Below are 21,936 nucleotides of genomic sequence, written 5' to 3' on the forward strand. Positions count from 1 at the left end.
CTCCCTGAAGGCTCAGGGTTCGTGGACTCAGGAGGAAGCCCTCCTTCAGATAAACATTCTGTAACTAAGAGCGATATTCAATGCTCTTCAGGCTTGGCCTCAACTAGCTGCGGCCAGGTTCATCAGATTTCAGTCGGACAATATCACGACTGTAGCCTATATCAACCATCAGGGGGGAGCAAGGAGTCCCTTGGCAATGATGGAGGTTTCCAAGATAATTCTATGGGCAGAGGTTCACTCTTGCCATCTCTCAGCTATCCATATCCCAGGAGTAGAGAACTGGGAGGCGGATTTTCTAAGTCGGCAGACTTTTCATCAGGGGGAGTGGGAGCTCCATCCGGAGGTATTTGCCCAGCTGATTCAACTATGGGGCAAACCAGAACTGGATCTAATGGCGTCTCGTCAGAACGCCAAGCTTCCTTGTTACGGGTCCAGGTCAAGGGATCCCCAGGCAGCGCTGATAAATGCTCTAGCAATGCCCTGGTCCTTCAGCCTGGCTTATGTGTTTCCACCGTTTCCTCTCCTCCCTCGTCTGATTGCCAAGATCAAGCAAGAGAGAGCTTCAGTGATTTTGATAGAGCTTGCGTGGCCACGCAGGATTTGGTATGCGGATCTGGTGGACAAGTCATCCTTTCCACCATGGTCTCTGCCGCTGAGGCAGGACCTTCTACTCCAAGGTCCATTCAAACATCCAAATCTAATTTCTCTGCATCTGACTGCTTGGAGATTGAACGCTTGATTTTATCAAAACTTGATTTCTCCAAGTCGGTCATTGATACCTTGATTCAGGCTCGAAAGCCTGTCACCAGGAAAATCTATCATAAGATATGGTATAAATTTCTTCATTGGTGTGAATCCAAGGGTTACTCGTGGAGTAAAGTCAGGATTCCTAGGATACTATCTTTTCTCCAAGAAGGATTGGAAAAGGGATTATCGGCTAGTTCCTTAAAGGGACAGATTTCTGCTCTGTCTATTCTTTTGCACAAGCGCCTGGCTGATGTTCCAGACGTTCAGGCGTTTTGTCAGGCCTTGGTTAGAATCAGGCCTGTGTTTAAACCTGTTGCTCCGCCATGGAGTTTAAATTTAGTTCTTCAAGGGGTTCCGTTTGAACCCTTGCATTCCATAGATATCAAGCTTTTATCTTGGAAAGTTCTGTTTTTAGTAGCTATCTCTTCGGCTCGAAGAGTTTCAGAATTATCTGCCTTGCAGTGTGATTCCCCTTATTTGATCTTCCATGCAGATAAGGTAGTTTTGCGTACCAAACCTGGGTTTCTTCCTAAGGTAGTATCTAATAGGAATATCAATCAGGAAATTGTTGTTCCGTCACTGTGTCCTAATCCTTCTTCAAAGAAGGAACGTCTGTTACACAATCTTGACGTGGTTAGTGCTTTAAAGTTTTATTTGCAAGCTACTAAGGATTTTTGTCATACATCTGCATTGTTTGTAGTCTACTCTGGAAAGAGGAGAGGCCAAAAGGCTTCGGCAACGTCTCTTGATTTTTGGCTGAGAAGCATAATCCGTTTAGCTTATGAGACTGCTGGCCAGCAGCCTCCTGAAAGAATTATAGCTCATTCTACTAGAGCGGTAGCTTCCACATGGGCTTTTAAACATGAGGCCTCTGTTGAACAGATTTGTAAGGCGGCGACTTGGTCTTCGCTTCATACTTTTTCTAAATTCTACAAATTTGATACATTTGCTTCCTCGGAGGCTATTTTTGGGAGAAAGGTCTTACAGGCAGTGGTGCCTTCCGTTTAAGTGCCTGCCTTGTCCCTCCCGTCCTAAAGCTTTGGTATTGGTATCCCACAAGTAATGGATGAACCCGTGGACTGGATACACCTTACAAGAGAAAACAAAATTTATGCTTACCTGATAAATTTCTTTCTCTTGTGGTGTATCCAGTCCACGGCCCGCCCTGTCACTTTAAGGCAGGTGTTTTTATTTTTTTAAACTACAGTCACCACTGCACCCTATAGTTTCTCCTTTTTCTTACTTGTGTTCGGTCGAATGACTGGAGGTGGGGGTTAGGGGATGAGCTATATAGACAGCTCTGCTGTGGGTGTCCTCTTGCAATTTCCTGTTGGGAAGGAGAATATCCCACAAGTAATGGATGAACTCGTGGACTGGATACACCACATGAGAGAGAAATTTATCAGGTAAGCATAAATTTTGTTTTTTTTTACCAATTATCCAAATAAAGTATAGTCATAGAAAACTCATTTATATGCAAAACATTATGTCAAGTAATGAACTTAAACAGCAGCTCTAGGCTTGCATCAAATTTGAAACATGCTACACAATAATTTTACTGAAAATAACAGGCAAAGTAACTGAAAACCAAAATTGCCAAAAATGCTATTTTCTGCCGAAACGTTTCTGCGGCCAAAATTATATATATATTTGTTACCAAAAGACGAGAGACAAATGAAAGGGGTACGGTTAAACCTCTTTCCTAAAAGTAAGGGAAAACAGCACTCTTAATTTCAAACCATTAGCTATTTATTATCCAAATGTATGCATTTCCCAGACTCAGATGAATTCCCACAATATATATATTACAAATTTTTATTAAAATGGTTTTTAAACATACATTTCTTTCATGTAATTGGCAATAGTCCATAAGCTAGTGACGTATGGGATATACGTCACTAACTCATGGACTCTTGCCAATATGAAAGAAATGCATTTATCAGGTAAGTTCTTACATAAGTTATGTTTTTGCGTTCAAACATTCATTTAACTGTTCAAAACAGCAGCTTGTTCCCCTTGCAGTTTGTTCTGCAGAATGTAAATGGGCCAGAGAAAAGGGCACTGCCAATCCACCACCTTTTTTTGTCTGTGCACACCTAGGGACTGAAGCAACAAACCACGAGGCAATTAAAATGACTGCGGGGTGTTAAGTGCTGTGATACTGATTTGGCTCTTCCTGGTCCATCCTCCTCTAGAAGTGATCAGTACTGCTGCTGGGCTGGGCTGGACTGGAGAATTTGTATGACCGATATGACACGTTTTGGACATTTTTTATTTTTTATTTTGTTCTGATAAAAAAGCCTCATGCTATTCAGAGATTGCGTAGCCTCATGTCACGATTAATTGCACAGCCCTAATATATATATTCTTGGTTTCAGCTTTCTCCTTTTTGTTTTGTTTTTTGGTAGATAGACATAGAAATCAATGGGGATCCAGTGGATTTGCACATGAAACTTGGTGACAATGGAGAAGCCTTTTTTGTACAGGAAACAGAAGAAGAAAATGTAAGTCTGATATCATTTAACGTCAAGAACTGTAGGGTATTTTTTTACTTGTCATTTCATTTTCCGGTCTTATTTAATAACTCGCTGGTTCCCTTTTGAGATAATTTCATTGACTCTCTATATTATGTGATTGTGTGTAGATACCAAATTATATAAATAATTGTATAAAAATATCTCATTGTTAGTGTACTCAAGTTAATGGAACTGAATTTGTATCCATGTATAGGTAACATTTCTATAATAATTTTAATTTTATAAAACAATTAATTATACTTATTTTTATGAACAAATATGCTACAATCATCAATGTAGAGTTGGTATACAGCTGGCAAACACCATCTTCCAACATTATAATTAGAAATATTTTGTACAGATTAGGATATTAGGGACATAAATGCTAAATAGAATGATGTATTCAAAGAAAATATTAGTCTGAGAATAATATGTAGGTTTTTTTAAAATTTAATTAGCTATTTAAATATTAACAAAATTCAGATTTACACAAATGGAAAAGCAAACAATTTTCGTGGTTTGGTCGCCTCTCGGCCATTAAAATGACGATTCTACCGAAGATACTCTACCTTTTTAGAGCCCTACCTATTAAGATTCCAGCCCCGGATTTATTGAGATTACAAGAAGACATAACGAGGTTTTTGAGGGGTAATAAATTAGCTAGGATAGCCTCCAAAACTCTGCAGCAACATAAAACAGTAGGGGGGGTAGGCGTACCGAACTTAATGGATTATTACCAGGCAGCTAGGTTAGCTCAGGACCTACTATTAAACAAAGGGTCCGATGAAATAATATGGACAGCATTAGAAGCTAACATAGAGGGGAACAATAAATCATCTGTTTTACTATGGAACGCCCCCAAAGGACACCCCACTCCCGAAACCAATCTATCAGCCTTTAGGGACTCGGTGAAATCTTGGACAGAGCCGACTGAATCTCTCCAGTTGCTACCTATAGACTCGGTGACAAGACCGATTATGACACTACTCCTGAGCGAGTTACAGATACAAATAGGAAAATGGGAAAATAAGGGGCTCTATAGGGTGGCAGATTTTTTGTCAGAAGGGAAACTTATTACGTTTAAACAGGCACAAGACAGACTAGACCCCCATAGACTTCATTGGTTCCTATACCTACAAATCTCATCGGCAATACATAAATACCTACATCTCCCCCTCACAAGAGGACTGACATCACTGGAACACTTTATAATTAATAAACAAAGAGATAAAAAAATTATTTCCTGCTTGTATATAGCTATACAAAAAGCGAGATATAACACAAGACCCCCTTTAGTAGACAGATGGGTGAAAGATTTAGGGACCGACTTAACAGCGGAAGACTGGATAGCCATAACTCGAGACTTAGGTAGAGGTATGATTTGTGCCGACTTTAAGGAAAATTGTATCAAATCGACTTTCAGGTGGTACTTGACCCCGACACAGACCTCTCATTACTCACGGGGCTCCTCCAACCATTGCTATAGAGGTTGTCAGGAAGTAGGCACATATATCCATATGTGGTGGGACTGCCCCAGGGTCCAACCGCTATGGTCAGAACTCTCGTCCTTGTTGAGTTCTATATTATCAGAAGACATTAATCTTTCCATGGCGCAAGCCCTACTGAATGAACATATCCCATCATATAACTCAGCTATTAATACCTTTATAAAAACGCTTTGTACAGCTACTAGGATATGTGTAGCTAGGCACTGGAAGGCAGGGGTCCCGGCTTGGACTGAGATACTGGACAAAATTGAAGCTACATACTCCATGTCAGAGCAGGCCTCTCTGATTTTGGGGACAAGGGAAAGTTTCCAGAAAGTCTGGTTTTACTGGATTATGAGGGATAGGAGGAGGAGAGAGTAGGATGGGGACTAGAAGTATTTATAAGACAGGATAAAAGGGGGGAAACTCGAGGTTAGGGGACGGTTGCAAGATCACCCCCTCCAGCTCTGCTCGACAAAAATAACATTCTGTATTGTTTTATTTAGATAACGTCCATAACTACACCTTCTACTTCTAGCATTGGATTATGTGTCAAAGATAGGCATTACCGATTGATAAGACAAACAAAGTTTTAACAGTTTAGAAATGTTTTTCTTAATTGTATACGTTTTTTTAAGTTTTTGTTCCCTTTTTCTTTCTTTTTATTTTCTCTTTGGTTTAATATCTTACCTTTTTTTTTAAGTATTACTAACTACTTATGTGGTCATGTGTGCTAAGAGACCATTAGAAACCCGACCACAGAAGACAACAACTCCGAGTATATTGGTCCCCAGTGATTCATGATCACCTGGACTTAATAGCTGAGTGCTCCAGAGTACTGACTGATTTTGTGATATAATGAATATTCATATGACATGATACTGATAGACATTATAACTAAAATCGCTCTTTTCTTTATCTTCATGTTGTTGTATATCTCAGGTTGTAAAATGCTTATAATAATAATAATAAAAATTATTTCAACTAAATATTAACAAAATAAGTGTAAAAGTTTTAGTGTCTATAAAACAGTGAGCTGCCATGTTGTAACTTAGGTTACCTTCCCTGCTGTGGCCAATTAGGGGCACTTATAAATTAGTCACTAGAGTGTGCAGCCAATGGCTGTGTGGAATATAACAGTGTTATTACACTTCAATTTCTAACAGGACCTGAAAAGCTCACAATTTTAGAATGGAATAACAGGAAAAGGGGACAAAATAAATAATGAAAGTATATTGCAGACTTTTTTATGTATATATGATTTATGATTGTATGTTACCATCTCAAAGTGTTTAATGTCCTTTTAAGGTTTAATCAATGGAGGAGACAGCCTGGCACATCTTTTTGGTAATTCTTGTTCTTTAGACCTTTGGCTGGATGATCAAATTGTTAAAACTTTCTCTGTCCACATCTATATTGATGGAGTGGTGCCACTTTGCTGCCCAAGACAAATTTGTCAACAAAGTGACAGTTTATAATTGTTTTAAAACCTTTATTTTGTATTTACCTTATTTGCAATACACTGATTCAATTCTGATGCATATGTTTAAAATCATGTTTAATATCCACGAATACCTTATTGCAGTACCTCTATCCAGACTTTTAAACTCCCCAGGGACCACGGATCCCAAAGGGATGGCAGCACTGACAGCTGAGTTGTCTATGTGGCACTGAGGCATCTTCAGCACCATATGTAAGGTGCAGAGCAGAAAAGCACAGAGAACCCCCAGCTGCAGTGTCACCAAGACCATGACTGCCATATTGTATTTCTGCTTGGAGTAATGTGAGAAGTGCTTGTGTTTCTATTTGATCATTTTAATGGAAATATAGTAGCAAGACCCTCATACAGTAGTTGATTATTTTACTTTTGAGAAAATGAATCTTAAAATAATTACTTTGACTTGATAATGTTGTGTGTGTTTTATAAATAGACAATAGTTTCCTTGGAAGAGAAAAGTTTTAAACGTGAAATGAACCAGTGTTTGCATTAATTCTCACCAGTGTATGTAATTAAATAAAATCTATTGAATGTTTTACTCGTTTGATAGAGAGCCCCCCTCTTAATCTGACTACTACCTGTGCATCCATTTTAGGAACAAGTCCCTGCATATTTGGCAACCTCGCCTATACCCACAGATGATCAGTTTTTCAAGAGTACTCATGTGCCAAATACACCAGAAGAGGAGAAGAGTTTTTCAGTTTCACATCCTTTTGATCTGGAGAACGTCAGCACAGGGTCTGTAAAAAAGAAAAAGCGGAGGAGGAGGAAAGTGAAGCATGAAGTCAAAAAGGAAGATGTCCCGCCTTCCCCTGCTCCGGAAGAAATCTTTGAACTTGAGGTCAGCTCTGATGAAGGAAGCTTAATTCAACCGTCAAGGTAATGTAGATCTCATAATACACACACACACACATAGATATATATATATATATACGCACACACACACACACACACGCTACATCCATATCGGATCCTTTATGTGAGGCGGGTAGAGGGGTTTTCTCTATCAGCAGTATTTTATCACATCGATTCACTGCTACATCAGTGTCTTCTGTTTAACGGAACTTTCTCCCTGGCATTTGAACTTTGTATAGACAAATTTTTTGTCATTGAAAATATAAATATGCGGACAGCAACTTTGAACTATACTTTACTTTATATATATATATATATATATATATATATATATATATATATATATATATATATATATATATATATATATATATATATATATATATAAACGAGCAAAGTGCACTCCAGATTCTAAACAAGCAACAGCTTCGGGTGCTAGCAAAAATCGAATTATAGCAGAAGACAAGAAGCACTCCAGAAGTCTTTCAAATAATGTCACCTTTAATTAGTGAACGTTTTCGGGCAATAAACTGCCCGTCCTCAAGGTGGTAAGTTAGGTAACCTTGTAAGTTTGAGGACGGGCAGTTTATTGCCCGAAAACGTTCACTAATTTAAGGTGACATTATTTGAAAGACTTCTGGAGTGCTTCTTGTCTTCTGCTATATATATATATATATATATATATATATATATATATATATATATATATATATATATATATATATATATATATATATATATATATATATATATATATATATATATATACACAGGGAGTGCAGAATTATTAGGCAAATTAGTATTTTGACCACATCATCCTCTTTATGCATGTTGTCTTACTCCAAGCTGTATAGGCTCGAAAGCCTACTACCAATTAAGCATATTAGGTGATGTGCATCTCTGTAATGAGAAGGGGTGTGGTCTAATGACATCAACACCTTATATCAGGTGTGCATAATTATTAGGCAACTTCCTTTCCTTTGAAAAAATGGGTCAAAAGAAGGACGTGACAGGCTCAGAAAAGTCAAAAATAGTGAGATATCTTGCAGAGGGATGCAGCACTCTTAAAATTGCAAAGCTTCTGAAGCGTGATCATCGAACAATCAATCGTTTCATTCAAAATAGTCAACAGGGTCGCAAGAAGCGTGTGGAAAAACCAAGGCGCAAAATAACTGCCCATGAACTGAGAAAAGTCAAGCGTGCAGCTGCCAAGATGCCACTTGCCACCAGTTTGGCCATATTTCAGAGCTGCAACATCACTGGAGTGCCCAAAAGCACAAGGTGTGCAATACTCAGAGACATGGCCAAGGTAAGAAAGGCTGAAAGACGACCACCACTGAACAAGACACACAAGCTGAAACGTAAAGACTGGGCCAAGAAATATCTCAAGACTGATTTTTCTAAGGTTTTATGGACTGATGAAATGAGAGTGAGTCTTGATGGGCCAGATGGATGGGCCCGTGGCTGGATTGGTAAAGGGCAGAGAGCTCCAGTCCAACTCAGACGCCAGCAAGGTGGAGGTGGAGTACTGGTTTGGGCTGGTATCATCAAAGATGAGCTTGTGGGGCCTTTTCGGGTTGAGGATGGAGTCAAGCTCAACTCCCAGTCCTACTGCCAGTTTCTGGAAGACACCTTCTTCAAGCAGTGGTACAGGAAGAAGTCTGCATCCTTCAAGAAAAACATGATTTTCATGCAGGACAATGCTCCATCACACGCATCCAAGTACTCCACAGCGTGGCTGGCAAGAAAGGTTATAAAAGAAGAAAATCTAATGACATGGCCTCCTTGTTCACCTGATCTGAACCCCATTGAGAAGCTGTGGTCCATCATCAAATGTGAGATTTACAAGGAGGGAACACAGTACACCTCTCTGAACAGTGTCTGGGAGGCTGTGGTTGCTGCTGCACGCAATGTTGATGGTGAACAGATCAAAACACTGACAGAATCCATGGATGGCAGGCTTTTGAGTGTCCTTGCAAAGAAAGGTGGCTATATTGGTCACTGATTTGTTTTTGTTTTGTTTTTGAATGTCAGAAATGTATATTTGTGAATGTTGAGATGTTATATTGGTTTCACTGGTAAAAATAAATAATTGAAATGGGTATATATTTGTTTTTTGTTAAGTTGCCTAATAATTATGCACAGTAATAGTCACCTGCACACACAGATATCCCCCTAAAATAGCTATAACTAAAAACAAACTAAAAACTACTTCCAAAACTATTCAGCTTTGATATTAATGAGTTTTTTGGGTTCATTGAGAACATGGTTGTTGTTCAATAATAAAATTAATCCTCAAAAATACAACTTGCCTAATAATTCTGCACTCCCTGTATGTATGTATGTATGTGTATATATATATGTATGTGTATATGTATGTGTATGTATGTATATATATATATATATATATATATATATATATATATATATATATATATATATATATATATATATATATATATAAAAATCAGCAAAGTAAGGGAGTCACTCACAGGGTCTTGTAGTGAAGAACAAAGTCTTTATTATATATTATTTATTATTATATATATATATTTGTCTCGTCTTTTGGTAACAACAATTATATATTTATATATATATATATATATCAGTGACGTGCAGTGAGGTCGGAGACAGGTGAGGCACTGGCTAGGATATGTCTTCATTCTTTAGATATCCTTTGTTGAAGAAATAGCAATGTACATGGGTGAGCCAATCACATGAGGTATAGATTGTGCAGCCACCAATCAGCAGCTATTGAGCATATTTAGATATGATTTTCAACAAAGGATATCAAGAGAATTAAGGAAATTAGATATTAGATGTAAATTGGACAGAGGGGGTGGGAGAGAGAGACACAAATAGAGACAGAGGGGAGAGAGAGACACAAATAGAGACAGAGGAGAGAGAGACAGAGAAAGAGACCATGGGGGAGAATGAGACACGTAAGGAGAGAGACAGAGGGGGTGGGAGAGACAGGGAGAGAGAGATGGCTAGAGAGAGACAGAGGGGGAGAGGGAGAGAAATAGAGAGACAGGGGAGAGAGAGAGAGACAGAGGGGGAGGGAGAGACAGAGAGGTTCAAGGTATATTATAATAAAAATAATGTGGACAAATAGTAGTATAACTATGTATTTCATTAACTCCCCTGCTGCTGCATCATTACATAACTACTATTTGTGCACATTATTTTTTATTATAATATACCTTGATTCATGATCAAGGTATATTATAATAAAAATAATGTGGACAAATAGTAGTATAACTATGTATTTCATTAACTCCCCTGCTGCTGCATCATTACATAACTACTATTTGTGCACATTATTTTTTATTATAATATACCTTGATTCATGATCAAGGTATATTATAATAAAAATAATGTGGACAAATAGTACTAACTCCCCTGCTTCTGCCTAGATGCGCTCTCCCGCTTTAAAAATGAAAGCATTAGCATAGACCCTTTCTGTTGTGACTTACCCGTAACAAATTAAGTATATGGCCAGGCTCCGGTGCTCCGTCGCTCCGTCCGCGTCCAAGTGAACCAGAAGGGATGAGCTGATCAGGTGGCAACACACAGCCCTTCCTTCACAGACTTTGCCGCCAGCCTACAAGTCTCCAGTACTTCTGCGCTGCGCTCTGGATTCTTTCTTGCGCATGCGCAGGGAGCCAATCAATAACGGTCACGTTCTCCTGGTGTTGTCAATCACAGGAGAACATGACCGTCTGATTGGCTCCCTCTCTAAGAGGCATTACGAGTCATGCCTCCGATTGGCCAATATTTTCCTGGCTGACAATCAGTCAGCCTGTGACAGCCAGTGGGTGGTGTTTTGATCCTTCGCCGGTTATTTGAAAAATGCCATGATGTTACGCAATGGAGAGGTACAAAAGTACAGTGCCTCTCCATAGCGTAACTTGGGGAAAAAAAGTGAATAGTTGTGTTATGCCAGCAGGTGTCGCTAATGTTCATAATATGCACCCATGTTGCGCTATGGAGTATGTCTGCTCTGCATCTCCATAGCGTAACATGGGGGAGAAATTAAAAAGTACATAACACAATTTTTAAATTTTATTTATATTATACATTTAAATAAACTTTGGGCCCATATGGCATACCCTGCCTCCTATGACTGCACGTCCTTGATATATATATATATATATATATATATATATATATATATATATATATATATATATATATATATATATATATATATATATATATATATATATATATATATATATATATATATATATATATATATATATATATATATATATATAATGGTAGCAAAAACTTGCACTCACTGGTCTTTCCAAATACCAAACATTTATTGTGACGTTTCGGAGACAAAGTATCCCCTTCCTCAGACGTCTGAGGAAGGGGATACTTTGTCTCTGAAATCAGACATGCTGATCAGGCATGCTGATCAGACATGGGAGCGCATACGCAACAGCGCGCTGACGGTGGATCAAAGTGCGCGCCTACTGACACGCTAGCATAGAAACTTGTTGCCCCTAGCAACATTTACTCCCAATTTCAGCAAAGAATAACGATGAAAAGATGAGTAAAACTATAATCCAATAAAATACTCTATGTCGATCATCTGATCTGTACAATGCAGTAATCACAGGCCAGCATATATATCGCCCTTTAGCGATCCAAAAACTCGCACAACTCAAACGTGTCAGTGATTTATACAAGCCTTGTAAGCACTTATATAACATGTATACCATATTAACTTTAGAAATGTGAGGGATGCTATAATACAATACAAAGTTATAATATCCGTGTATGGAGATGTAAATACCAAAAATCAAATGATTCTTGCAAGCTCCCAAATATATTTTTTTAGCTCTGTGAAGCTACTTATTTATATACAGAGAATTAACAGCTCTGAGGACGCTTAAAAAGGTTGCTATAGCAACCATTGCCTATCAGCTCACTCATGAACAAGCAGAGGGGCTGAATCTGCTTTTGAGTGACATCGCTGCAGCCTGTGCTTCAGAATATTCAGTGAGAGGAGCTGCTTTTCACTGGAGTGGGCATGCTCTGACCTCCATGTCGGTCGTGCGACGCAGATAATTATTGGACGTGGAAACGACAATTTTAGTGGGCACAGGAATTGATAAAGAATTGTAAGAGCAATATCTTTAAACCTTAACATTTTATTTAATAGGTGAATATTGATGAATTGTTATGCCTCTTATAAACTTTTGATTAAGCCTTTGTTAAAAAACGATTATAATGGCCCTTTAAAGTTTTTTTTTTTGTAGACCAGATTAGGAGATGCATAAGAGTTTTAGTGAATATAGAAGTATATACATACATAGGTGCATGTATCTTTGCTACAGTAAATATAGAAGTATATACATACATAGGTGCATGTATCTTTGTTACAGTAAATATAGAAGTATATACATACATAGGTGCATGTATCTTTATTACAGTAAATATAGAAGTATATACATACAAAGGTGCATGTATCTTTGCTACAGTAAATATAGAAGTATATACATACATAGGTGCAGGTATCTTTGCTATAGTAAATATAGAAGTATATACATACATAGGTGCATGTATCTTTGCTACAGTGAATATAGAAGTATATACATACATAGGTGCATGTATCTTTGCTACAGTAAATATAGAAGTATATACATACATAGGTGCAGGTATCTTTGCTACAGTAAATATAGAAGTATATACATACATAGGTGCAGGTATCTTTGTTACAGTAAATATAGAAGTATATACATACATAGGTGCATGTGTCTTTGTTACAGTAAATATAGAAGTATATACATACATAGGTGCATGTATCTTTGTTACAGTAAATATAGAAGTATATACATACATAGGTGCATGTATCTTTGTTACAGTAAATATAGAAGTATATACATACATAGGTGCATGTATCTTTGCTACAGTAAATATAGAAGTATATACATACATAGGTGCATGTATCTTTGCTACAGTGAATATAGAAGTATATACATACATAGGTGCATGTATCTTTGTTACAGTAAATATAGAAGTATATACATACATAGGTGCATGTATCTTTGTTACAGTAAATATAGAAGTATATACATACATAGGTGCATGTATCTTTGTTACAGTAAATATAGAAGTATATACATAGGTGCATCTATCTTTGTTACAGTAAATATAGAAGTATATACATACATAGGTGCATGTATCTTTGTTACAGTAAATATAGAAGTATATACATACATAGGTGCATGTATCTTTGTTACAGTAAATATAGAAGTATATACATACATAGGTGCATGTATCTTTTTGTTACAGTGAATATAGAAGTATATACATACATAGGTGCATGTATCTTTGTTACAGTAAATATAGAAGTATATACATACATAGGTGCATGTATCTTTGTTACTGTAAATATAGAAGTATATACATAGGTGCAGGTATCTTTGCTACAGTAAATATAGAAGTATATACATACATAGGTGCATGTATCTTTATTACAGTAAATATAGAAGTATATACATACATAGGTGCATGTATCTTTATTACAGTAAATATAGAAGTATATACATACATAGGTGCATGTATCTTTGTTACAGTAAATATAGAAGTATATACATACATAGGTGCATGTGTCTTTGTTACAGTAAATATAGAAGTATATACATACATAGGTGCATGTATATTTATTACAGTGAATATAGAAGTATATACATACATAGGTGCATGTGTCTTTGTTACAGTAAATATAGAAGTATATACATACATAGGTGCAGGTATCTTTATTACAGTAAATATAGAAGTATATACATACATAGGTGCAGGTATCTTTGTTACAGTAAATATAGAAGTATATACATACATAGGTGCATGTATCTTTGCTACAGTGAATATAGAAGTATATACATACATAGGTGCATGTATCTTTGTTACAGTAAATATAGAAGTATATACATACATAGGTGCATGTATCTTTGTTACAGTAAATATAGAAGTATATACATACATAGGTGCATGTATCTTTGTTACTGTAAATATAGAAGTATATACATACATAGGTGCAGGTATCTTTATTACAGTAAATATAGAAGTATATACATACATAGGTGCAGGTATCTTTGTTACAGTAAATATAGAAGTATATACATACATAGGTGCATGTATATTTGCTACAGTGAATATAGAAGTATATACATACATAGGTGCATGTATCTTTATTACAGTAAATATAGAAGTATATACATACATAGGTGCATGTATCTTTATTACAGTAAATATAGAAGTATATACATACATAGGTGCATGTATCTTTGTTACAGTAAATATAGAAGTATATACATACATAGGTGCATGTATCTTTGCTACAGTGAATATAGAAGTATATACATACATAGGTGCATGTATCTTTGTTACAGTAAATATAGAAGTATATACATACATAGGTGCATGTATCTTTTTGTTACAGTAAATATAGAAGTATATACATACATAGGTGCATGTATCTTTATTACAGTAAATATAGAAGTATATACATACATAGGTGCATGTATCTTTATTACAGTAAATATAGAAGTATATACATACATAGGTGCATGTATCTTTGCTACAGTAAATATAGAAGTATATACATACATAGGTGCATGTATCTTTATTACAGTAAATATAGAAGTATATACATACATAGGTGCATGTATCTTTGCTACAGTGAATATAGAAGTATATACATACATAGGTGCATGTATCTTTTTGTTACAGTAAATATAGAAGTATATACATACATAGGTGCATGTATCTTTGCTACAGTGAATATAGAAGTATATACATACATAGGTGCATGTATCTTTGTTACAGTAAATATAGAAGTATATACATAGGTGCATGTATCTTTGTTACAGTAAATATAGAAGTATATACATACATAGGTGCATGTATCTTTGTTACAGTAAATATAGAAGTATATACATACATAGGTGCATGTATCTTTGTTACAGTAAATATAGAAGTATATACATACATAGGTGCATGTATCTTTGCTACAGTAAATATAGAAGTATATACATACATAGGTGCATGTATCTTTGTTACAGTAAATATAGAAGTATATACATACATAGGTGCATGTATCTTTGTTGCAGTAAATATAGAAGTATATACATACATAGGTGCATGTATCTTTGTTACAGTAAATATAGAAGTATATACATAGGTGCATGTATCTTTGCTACAGTAAATATAGAAGTATATACATACATAGGTGCATGTATCTTTGTTATGTATATACTTCTATATTTACTGTAACAAAGATACATGCACCTATGTATGTATATACTTCTATATTTACTGTAATAAAGATACATGCACCTATGTATGTATATACTTCTATATTTACTGTAATAAAGATACATGCACCTATGTATGTATATACTTCTATATTCACTGTAGCAAATATACATGCACCTATGTATGTATATACTTCTATATTTACTGTAACAAAGATACCTGCACCTATGTATGTATATACTTCTATATTTACTGTAATAAAGATACCTGCACCTTTGTTACAGTAAATATAGAAGTATATACATAGGTGCATGTATCTTTGTTACAGTAAATATAGAAGTATATACATACATAGGTGCATGTATCTTTTTGTTACAGTAAATATAGAAGTATATACATACATAGGTGCATGTATCTTTGTTACAGTAAATATAGAAGTATATACATAGGTGCATGTATCTTTGTTACAGTAAATATAGAAGTATATACATACATAGGTGCATGTATCTTTGCTACAGTAAATATAGAAGTATATACATAGGTGCATGTATCTTTGTTACAGTAAATATAGAAGTATATACATACATAGGTGCATGTATCTTTGCTACAGTAAATATAGAAGTATATACATAGGTGCATGTATCTTTGTTACAGTAAATATAGAAGTATATACATAGGTGCATGTATCTTTGTTACAGTAAATATAGAAGTATATACATACATAGGTGCATGTATCTTTGCTACAGTAAATATAGAAGTATATACATACATAGGTGCATGTATCTTTGTTACAGTAAATATAGAAGTATATACATACATAGGTGCATGTATCTTTGCTACAGTAAATATAGAAGTATATACATACATAGGTGCATGTATCTTTGTTACAGTAAATATAGAAGTATATACATACATAGGTGCAGGTATCTTTGCTACAGTAAATATAGAAGTATATACATAGGTGCATGTATCTTTGCTACAGTAAATATAGAAGTATATACATACATAGGTGCATGTATCTTTGCTACAGTAAATATAGAAGTATATACATACACAGGTGCAGGTATCTTTGCTACAGTAAATATAGAAGTATATACATACATAGGTGCAGGTATCTTTGCTACAGTGAATATAGAAGTATATACATACATAGGTGCATGTATCTTTATTACAGTAAATATAGAAGTATATACATACATAGGTGCATGTATCTTTGCTACAGTAAATATAGAAGTATATACATACATAGGTGCATGTATCTTTGTTACAGTAAATATAGAAGTATATACATACATAGGTGCAGGTATCTTTGTTACAGTAAATATAGAAGTATATACATACATAGGTGCATGTATCTTTGCTATAGTGAATATAGAAGTATATACATACATAGGTGCATGTATCTTTGTTACAGTAAATATAGAAGTATATACATACATAGGTGCATGTGTCTTTGTTACAGTAAATATAGAAGTATATACATACATAGGTGCAGGTGTCTTTGTTACAGTAAATATAGAAGTATATACATACATAGGTGCATGTATCTTTGTTACAGTAAATATAGAAGTATATACATACATAGGTGCATGTGTCTTTGTTACAGTAAATATAGAAGTATATACATACATAGGTGCATGTGTCTTTGCTACAGTAAATATAGAAGTATATACATACACAGGTGCAGGTATCTTTGCTACAGTAAATATAGAAGTATATACATACATAGGTGCATGTATCTTTGCTACAGTAAATATAGAAGTATATACATACATAGGTGCATGTATCTTTGCTACAGTAAATATAGAAGTATATACATACATAGGTGCATGTATCTTTGTTACAGTAAATATAGAAGTATATACATAGGTGCATGTATATTTTTGTTACAGTAAATATAGAAGTATATACATACATAGGTGCATGTATCTTTGTTACAGTAAATGTAGAAGTATATACATAGGTGCATGTATATTTTTGTTACAGTAAATATAGAAGTATATACATACATAGGTGCATGTATCTTTGTTACAGTAAATATAGAAGTATATACATACATAGGGGCATGTATCTTTGCTACAGTAAATATAGAAGTATATACATACATAGGTGCATGTATCTTTGTTACAGTAAATATAGAAGTATATACATAGGTGCATGTATATTTTTGTTACAGTAAATATAGAAGTATATACATACATAGGTGCATGTATCTTTGTTACAGTAAATATAGAAGTATATACATACATAGGTGCAGGTATCTTTGTTACAGTAAATATAGAAGTATATACATAGGTGCATGTATCTTTGTTACAGTAAATATAGAAGTATATACATACATAGGTGCAGGTATCTTTGTTACAGTAAATATAGAAGTATATACATACATAGGTTCATGCGTCTTTGCTACAGTAAATATAGAAGTATATACATAGGTGCATGTATCTTTGCTACAGTAAATATAGAAGTATATACATACATAGGTGCATGTATCTTTGTTACTGTAAATATAGAAGTATATACATACATAGGTGCATGTATCTTTGTTACAGTAAATATAGAAGTATATACATACATAGGTGCATGTATCTTTGTTACAGTAAATATAGAAGTATATACATACATAGGTGCATGTATCTTTGTTACAGTAAATATAGAAGTATATACATACATAGGTGCATGTATCTTTTTGTTACAGTAAATATAGAAGTATATACATACATAGGTGCATGTATCTTTTTGTTACAGTAAATATAGAAGTATATACATACATAGGTGCATGTATCTTTGTTACAGTAAATATAGAAGTATATACATACATAGGTGCATGTATCTTTGTTACAGTAAATATAGAAGTATATACATACATAGGTGCATGTATCTTTATTACAGTAAATATAGAAGTATATACATACATAGGTGCATGTATCTTTATTACAGTAAATATAGAAGTATATACATACATAGGTGCATGTATCTTTATTACAGTAAATATAGAAGTATATACATACATAGGTGCATGTATCTTTGTTACAGTAAATATAGAAGTATATATATACATAGGTGCATGTATCTTTGCTACAGTAAATATAGAAGTATATACATACATAGGTGCATGTATCTTTGTTACAGTAAATATAGAAGTATATACATACATAGGTGCATGTATCTTTGTTACAGTAAATATAGAAGTATATACATACATAGGTGCATGTATCTTTATTACAGTAAATATAGAAGTATATACATACATAGGTGCATGTATCTTTATTACAGTAAATATAGAAGTATATACATACATAGGTGCATGTATCTTTATTACAGTAAATATAGAAGTATATACATACATAGGTGCATGTATCTTTGTTACAGTAAATATAGAAGTATATACATACATAGGTGCATGTATCTTTGCTACAGTAAATATAGAAGTATATACATACATAGGTGCATGTATCTTTATTACAGTAAATATAGAAGTATATACATACACAGGTGCATGTATCTTTGCTACAGTAAATATAGAAGTATATACATACATAGGTGCAGGTATCTTTGCTACAGTAAATATAGAAGTATATACATACATAGGTGCATGTATCTTTGCTACAGTAAATATAGAAGTATATACATACATCTTTGCTACAAGATATATATAAAAGCATTTTTAATGCAATTGAGCCATTTATATAAATGTTTGACTTGGACGCCCTTTACGGATCTGTTCTGGATCCATTAGAACTCTGCCCCCAATGCTGCTCCTACTTAAAGGTATTTTGTTGAGGAGAGTGAAACAAGTGCACCTCTATTATAAGCAGCCGCATTGCTGCTAGCTATGCAAAAAAATGCTCTGCTACTCCAAAACATAATACAAAAACAAAACAGAACAGGGTGGGGGGCAGCTGGAACATCCATGGAGAATTTGTAAAGCGTTTTTTTTTTTTGTTTGTTTGTTTTTAACCACATTATAAAAATAAAACAAGCTTGAATTTTGAAATCATAAAACAAATTTCCTTCATTTACTGTCCCTTAAATGTTAGAGAATATTGCTATAACAAATCAGTAATGAGCGCTTAGCTCTATGTAGTCACTAGAGGGCGCTGTAAGCAAGCTGTTTTCTTAGTGACAGTTTTAGCATTACAATTCTCATGCTATGCAATTTGGTAATATATGTTTGGGTAGATATATTAACTATTTGTACCTTTTTTTTAAAAACATTTAAAAATTATTATCATTGTTAATTGCCGGTCACCAGCTGTGTTCAGTTCTGGACCAGTAGTTCTTTGTGGGGTTAAACACACATTTCTGTTTAAAGGGACAGTCAACACCAGAATTTTTGTTGTTTTTAAAAAGATAAATAATCCCTTTTATTACCCATTCCCCAGTTTTGCATAACCAACACAGTTATATTAATATACGTTTTACCTCTGTGATTACCTTGTATCTAAACCTCTGCAAACTGACCTCTTATTTCAGTTCTTTTGACAGACTTGCATTTTAGCCAATCAGTGCTGACTCCTAGGTAACTTCACGTACGTGAGCTCAATGTTATCTATATGGCACACATGAACTAACACCCTCTAGTGGTGAAAAACTGTCAAAATGCATTCAGATAAGAGGCAGCCTTCGATTAACATGAGCCTACTTAGGTTTAGCTTTCAACTAAGAATACCAAGAGAACAAAGCAAAATTGGTGATAAAAGTAAATTGGAAAGTTGTTTAAAATTACATGACATATGAATCATGAAAGTTTTTATTTTGGACTTGCCTGTCCCTTTAAGCAATGATACAATAATAAGGTAAACTGGCACATCTGAGCATTCTATTAATGCTCCTTTAAATTTAAATGTACATGCAAAAATCATCATTTGGTTACAGCAAAATTATAATACAGAACAGGGGGTGTTGTATATGTTTCTTGCTTCAGTATATACCCTATCAGATTCAATGAGAGACACCACATATGTTTCAAGCACAGTTGCTTACACTTTGCTTTGTGAAGCTTAGCTTTAATCCGCTTATTGTCAGCCTTAGAAATGCAACTGACATGCAGCCTGCGATTTAAGTAAAGGGAAATAAATTGTACTGTAATATAAAAAGCAGCACTACAAGCAAAACGTATGTGACATTGCTCCCTCTTATGTATAACTGTAGTGGCAGATGTAGGAGCAGTGCTCTAAAGCACATGTAGGTACTTTAGAGTCCCTTAATTAAAACAATAGAACAGAAAAAGGCACAGCATGTGCGAATCAATAGCACAAGGTACATCAAACACAGTGAGAAGACCCAGGGTACTCTCATGTAACAATGGCACACAGTTATGTCTGTAGGGGCAGGCTGGATTTTAATCTGCAGTCCAGATAGCTGAACTTTGGCGTGTTAAGGACTCCAGGAACACAGGATCTGCAGTATAATGAAGTTAGAAGGCAAAACAACCCTCAAGGTAGCGTAGGCTAGGAGATAGACACTGAGCACCAAGTTAAAAACAACTCATGCTGATTCCAGTGTAATCTCTAGCATAACATTAGAGAAACTATGCAACGCGTTTCTCTGAAGAACCGTTTCATCAGGCATACTAGATTAATGTGAATGAACCCCTTAAATAGGGCTACACTACCTAAAAGAGAAATAAAACTCCTCCCCCTACCAAAAAAACCGACAGCCAATCAAAAACACTTCATCTCAACAACACCAAATTGTTGGACCTGTGTCTAATTGTTTAATGTAAAGCAATGTGACACTAAACAATTTATAAATATAGAGAGTAAATTGTGAAATCTCATATAATGTGGCAAATTATTAACAGAAACGAGGATAAAAATAGCAGAATACCGCTATGTTTTTGGCTAAATTTCAGAGAGCAGCTATTAGTTATCACAAGGGACAATAACCTTTTCAATAGAATGCAACGTGTACTGATCTAAAGTTCTGTATGTTTTAGTTAAAATTGTGTGATACATAGACCATGAACAATGCTTACATATTGTGTAACGTGATAGGATATTGTTGCACGGTCGCCATTCAGCTTGTGTTCTATTTCGTTACCAGTATGTATTCATGTATTGGGTACTTGTAAAGCACGGCTAATCACCCATAAGGGTCTCAAGGCGCTGCTCATTTTATCGACCTCGGAAGGATGAAAGGCTGAGTGGACCTCGCCGGGGATTGAACCTGCAACCCTTATCGAACCTGCAACCCTTGGGTTGCTACAGAGCTCAGCCACAGTGCCTTAGCATGTTGAGCTATCTGTCCGTATCGGGTCAGTAAAGCATATGTAGACTCCGCCCCCTGGATGCGCAATGATTGGTTTAATCAGTGCGTGGTGATTGGTGCAGTGTCATATGACGCATCTGTGTCAACAGTTCATGATGATTAGTGTAGTGTCAAATGATGCACTGTGTTTGCAGATCCCCGTAACTGACAGACTGTTCAGAACAGGGAAATAAAGAAGTGAATGTGTCATCATCGATGTGACAAACATAACTATATTAGTGCTGTGTTACAAAAATATATATATCTTAGTATAAAAAATATATGATTCCTTAATCTAATTAGTGCA

General features: G+C 35.0%; 1 protein-coding gene across 4 annotated transcripts in view; it reads left to right on the forward strand.

The window, feature by feature from the left end:
- Positions 1–21,936, forward strand: part of LOC128643579 (phosphatidate phosphatase LPIN2) — a 212,554-nt gene that overhangs the window by 89,427 nt on the left and 101,191 nt on the right. For all 4 annotated transcript variants that reach the window (XM_053696421.1, XM_053696420.1, XM_053696419.1 and 1 more), the window contains 2 exons: positions 3,156–3,251; positions 6,844–7,127. In XM_053696421.1, coding sequence (XP_053552396.1) covers positions 3,156–3,251; positions 6,844–7,127 — 380 coding nt within the window. The remainder of the gene's footprint in view (positions 1–3,155; positions 3,252–6,843; positions 7,128–21,936) is intronic.

The sequence above is a fragment of the Bombina bombina genome, unplaced genomic scaffold, assembly GCF_027579735.1.
Source record: "Bombina bombina isolate aBomBom1 unplaced genomic scaffold, aBomBom1.pri scaffold_565, whole genome shotgun sequence".
Lineage (NCBI taxonomy): Eukaryota > Metazoa > Chordata > Amphibia > Anura > Bombinatoridae > Bombina > Bombina bombina.